We start from the raw sequence: 4,660 nt of genomic DNA on the forward strand, positions 1-4,660 counted from the left end.
AGTACCGGAACCGGAAATCATTTCCGCTGGCGCTTTAAAAGCCCTTCGTGTGAACGCAAGAAAAATAAAAATATTAACTTTTTCTGAGCTTTTGTTCCAATGTATATAAAATAAATGGTAAAAATATATGAAAGTATTATTTACAGATTTTATACATTGTCTGTTCGTTTTTAAACTTATTTTTTTATATTTTATTTTTGCGTTCATTATGCAAAAGACTGATAATAACAACAGTGGTTAATTATTATGCATGCCATGCACGTGAATAATGTTTATTTAAAAAAAAAACAAATAATAATACTACTATAATGTTTGTTTGTTAATTAATTATTAAACATTATAGTAGTATTATTATTTGTTTTTTTTTTAAATAAACATTATTCACGTGCATGCCATGCATAATAATTAACCACTGTTGTTATTATCAGTCTTTTGCATAATGAACGCAAAAATAAAATATAAAAAAATAAGTTTAAATATATTAATATAAATTAATATATTAATAACAACAACATTAATAATAATAATACTAATAATACTTATCCATTATATAATATTTACATAAATAAATACAACAACAGCTATATATATTCTGATGAATTGTTCTGTGAAACTCTGTGACTAGTGGATGTTTATCACAATCACAAAAAAATTCTGAATGAAATTAGTTTCTTTGACATGCAAATAAGCCTAATTTGCATACAAGAATAAATACATAAATAAAATAAAATAATCATGCAAAAATTCTTCTGATGGAAACTTTCAGCAAAAGAAGTTTGTTTCATTCTGAAATGAGTAAAAAAAAAGTCAAGTATATATATATATATATATATATATATATATATATATATATATATATATATATATATATATATATATACATTATGCTACATCATTGTGCAGTTTTAGCTGTTTTTGTTTGTTTAGTCAGCAAATTTTTTTAATCATTTCTGCCTCTGGCTTCTTTTTGCCACTTGCACTATTTATTCTCACTTGAAGAATGTTATGAACCTGCAGGGTGAAGATCCTATTCAACTCACAATGACTTGCTTATACTTGCTTGTGTGTGTGTGTGTGTGTGTGTGTGTGGGTGTGGGTGGCAGCTCAGACGATGAAGAGAAAATGAGAGGGTGTGTGTTTTGTATATTCAGGGCTTTCTGAAGCGTGTGCTGTGTACTGAAGCTGGAGACTCTGTTTGGACACTACTGAGGCGCCCTACTGAGGACACACATCTATACTCACTAACAGGTATTTACACTTCTTTTAGGTTTTGTTCATGAATATAAATATTGTAATTCATTAAATTTCCCTTATATATCCATGTGTGTTATAATGTGGTGAGCACATGCAGGATTCTGGGGTATTTGAGCTCCAGTTTGAGGTTATGGAGCCATTTCCATAACCTCACTTCATCTCCAGAGTAAAGTTATGAAGCAAATTACAGCTCAAGTAAAAATCTCAAACATGAGTTTGAGACCAAATTTGAAGATGAGAAAGTAAAGATTATGCAGGAATTTTTTAAATGCAGTTAATGTTCAGACTAAATTATGGAGGCATTCAGAACTCAAAAATGGGAAAATAATAAATTTGAGACAAAGATTAAAGAAAAGAAAAGAAAGATTATGGAGGATTTTTAAGGCTGTTGTTCTTCAGAGTGAATGTATGGAGTCAATTACAGCTCAAAAATGAGAAAAAAAATGAGTTTGAGACTATTTAAAGATGTAACTTAATGATTATGCAGGATTCTTAAGAAAGTTAAAGCCCAGAGTAAATTATGGAGAGATTTAGAGGTCAAACATAGATAGAAAGTGAATTTGAGACAGAAATCAAAGATGTAAAAGTAAAGATTATGCACAATTTTTAAGGCAATTATTGTCCAGAGTAGATTATGGAGGCATTTAGAGCTTAGAAATGTTGGGATTTTAAGCCAGTTCATCTCCAGAATAAATGCGTGGAGCCAATTACTGCTCAAAAATGGAGAAAAAGTGAATTTGAGACAACTTAAAAGAGGTAAAAGTACAGATTATGCAGGATTTGTACGACTGTGGAGACATTTAGAGCTCAAAAATGTTGGAAAAGTGAATTTGAGACAAAATTTCAAGATGAAAAGATAAAGATGTGGAATTTTGTGGAATTTTGAAGGCTGTTATTCATCAGAGTGACTTTATGGAGCCATTTAGAGCCAAAAAATGGAAAAACATGAATTTAGGATAAAATTTAAAGATGTAAAAGTAAAGATTAGGCAGAATTTTTAAGGCAGCTGATCTCAAAAGTAACTTTGGAAAAACGTGAATTTGAGACAGAACTCACGATGTAAAAGTAAAGATTATGAGGATTTTTTTAAAGCAGTTAAAGTTAAATTGAGTTGTTTAGAGCTCAAGAATGTTGGAAAATGTGAATTTGGGATAAAATTTAAAGCTGTAAAAGTAAAGATTAGGCAGAATTTTAAAAGCAGCTGATCTCAAAAGTAAGATTATATTTAGAGCTCAATGTTGGAAAAGTGGCAGTTCATCTCCAGAGTAAATTTATGGAGCCATTTGAATCTCAGAGATGTTGAGGAAGGACATTTGAGACAAACTTGAAAGCTGTAAATGTAAAGATTATACAGAATTTTTATGGTAGTAAATTATGGAGCTATTTACAGCTCAAAAGTGAGATAAAACATAAAGATATAGTAAACATATAAACAGGTTACACAATCTTTTAAAATAAAAAAAGATTACTGAATATTTTTAAGGCAATAGATTTCAAAGGTAAATTTAAGGTGTTACACAAAAACCTAATGAACTCTTGGGAAACTATTATAAAATATATGGAAATATGCATAAATTTGCAGTTTATGTTCTTCTTAACTCACTTATCCAGAAAGCAATAGCTACTTTATTCCGATTGGGATCTGGGATAAGGATGTGGGTGTGGAACGTTCCTGCTGTGGGACAGAAACGTCTAAACATCTCAGAGTTTATGTTTCTCCACCCGTTTTGTGTTTTTGTGTTTTGCTGTTTTGCTTGCCAGGATGGGATTCAGGGTGAGCTTGCTGCTCCTCGCTCTAGCCGTGGTTGTCGTGTTCGGCCAGAAGAAACGCCCTGGAAATAAGGAATGGAACTACCGTGATGGATGTGAGTTACTTTTATGGTCATCAAGAATGACAAACATGCAGGGAAAAAAGTGCTGACAAGGCTCTTTTTTTAAAGCATATGAAATGTCTTTCCAGCTGAGAAAGTGAACATGCGAGGTGTGGCGAATTTGACTCAAGTTCTGGATGACTGGAGGTTTGATATCTTGAACCAGGTGAAGAATCTTCTGCAGAACGACCACCAGACCTTGCTGCCTGATTACTCCAGGTAGTGTGACATCACTATGATGTGTTTTTTTACTTCCATCGCCTCTTGACTTTCCATCATCTAGACAGCAGACCGTAAACTTTGCTGGTTTGAGGTTTGTGGAAAAGCCTGGAACTCAAGTTCCTGGATTTATTTCAGTGCAGACCGTGTGATTATGGCTACTGGAAATGCTGCATGCTCAACCAAGAACTTCCTGGATGGTTTACTTAGTATGGCTTGGATACGAGTCAAGGATAATTACACTCGCTAGTGGTCACACTCATATCAGTTGCACGCTTTCTTTTTTCTTTTTCAGGATCCAGCCTCTGTCTGAGGCTTTGGATGACTTGTACAAGGAGTTCAACGCCTTGAAGGCCCACCTCGGCGAGCTGACGGAGAAGTTCACGCCCATCGAGACCTTCATCGACGAGCTGAAGACGGAAAAAGCCAACGCCGCCGCACCAGTCGCACCAGTCATTCCGGTGCGAAGGAGACTGGTCAAGACTCGAGCTCCAGCTTCGTGAAGCCGCTGAGCTTCCAGAACTTTCCATTAGAGCTGGTACTCTCTGAAAAACCATACATAGAAATATATCTATATTAAATAAACCACCACAGTATGCATTTATATAGCTGTTTTTCTTTTTCTTCTTCTTCTTCTTCTTTTTAGCATCTTGTTACTGCATGTTGCTGGGAAACAGGTAATACACAAAATGCTGAACAAGCCAAGTCGCCCCATTTTGTGTTTTCGGGTTGCATGTCAAAGCAACAATCTGTAAGAAAACAGGAAATATATACACAAATCTATACATAAATCTAGATCTGTAGACTCATTTGATTTGATATATTGATTATGTTATTTATAAACACACATATATCTCTCATTATATAGAATTCTATCTTTTATCAACACACACACGATCAACACACACACAAATCGATATGGATTTAGTGTCATGACCCATTGTAATCAGGACATATATTATTTCTAGCACATGAGCTAACATATTAGGACATTACTGTGCATTTATATCTCTCTGAGAATGGTAATGTGGTGCTTTATTTCTTTCGGCTCATGATCTGATCTAAGCTACGAATAAAATCTGATGTTTGCATGTATGATCTCTGAGTGATATTTTGCGAAAAGAGACACATTCTGTGGTGACGCTGATAAAAAACACTTTGTGTCGTGCTGTTATGGGAAAATAATCAACTTTGGGGTGATGTGATGTTACCAAAGAGTCTCCAAAGTTGATTATTTTTCTGTAATAGCACCTCTTATATCACGGCAAATTGCCAGCAATTGCATTTATTTAAATACAAAAATTATTTTTTTAATC

General features: G+C 33.7%; 1 protein-coding gene across 1 annotated transcript; it reads left to right on the plus strand.

The window, feature by feature from the left end:
* The first annotated feature begins 1,087 nt into the window (after window positions 1-1,087).
* Window positions 1,088-4,435, plus strand: si:ch211-76l23.4 (uncharacterized). The gene is made up of 5 exons (XM_034309778.2): window positions 1,088-1,248; window positions 3,016-3,119; window positions 3,215-3,344; window positions 3,640-3,882; window positions 3,991-4,435. Exons 2-4 carry the CDS (start codon window positions 3,017-3,019, stop codon window positions 3,845-3,847), a joined length of 441 nt encoding a protein of 146 aa, XP_034165669.1. The 5' UTR covers window positions 1,088-1,248; window position 3,016; the 3' UTR covers window positions 3,848-3,882; window positions 3,991-4,435.
* Window positions 4,436-4,660: the final 225 nt, after the last annotated feature.

This window comes from Pangasianodon hypophthalmus, chromosome 13 (assembly GCF_027358585.1).
Source record: "Pangasianodon hypophthalmus isolate fPanHyp1 chromosome 13, fPanHyp1.pri, whole genome shotgun sequence".
Lineage (NCBI taxonomy): Eukaryota > Metazoa > Chordata > Actinopteri > Siluriformes > Pangasiidae > Pangasianodon > Pangasianodon hypophthalmus.

Coding starts and splice junctions, on each gene's coding strand:
- si:ch211-76l23.4 (XM_034309778.2), top strand. CDS start 3,017: ATGGGATTCAGGGTGAGCTTGCTGCTCCTCGCTCTAGCCGTGGTTGTC. Junction 3,120..3,214: donor ATGGAACTACCGTGATGGAT/GTGAGTTACTTT, acceptor ATGTCTTTCCAG/CTGAGAAAGTGAACATGCGA. Junction 3,345..3,639: donor TTGCTGCCTGATTACTCCAG/GTAGTGTGACAT, acceptor TTTCTTTTTCAG/GATCCAGCCTCTGTCTGAGG.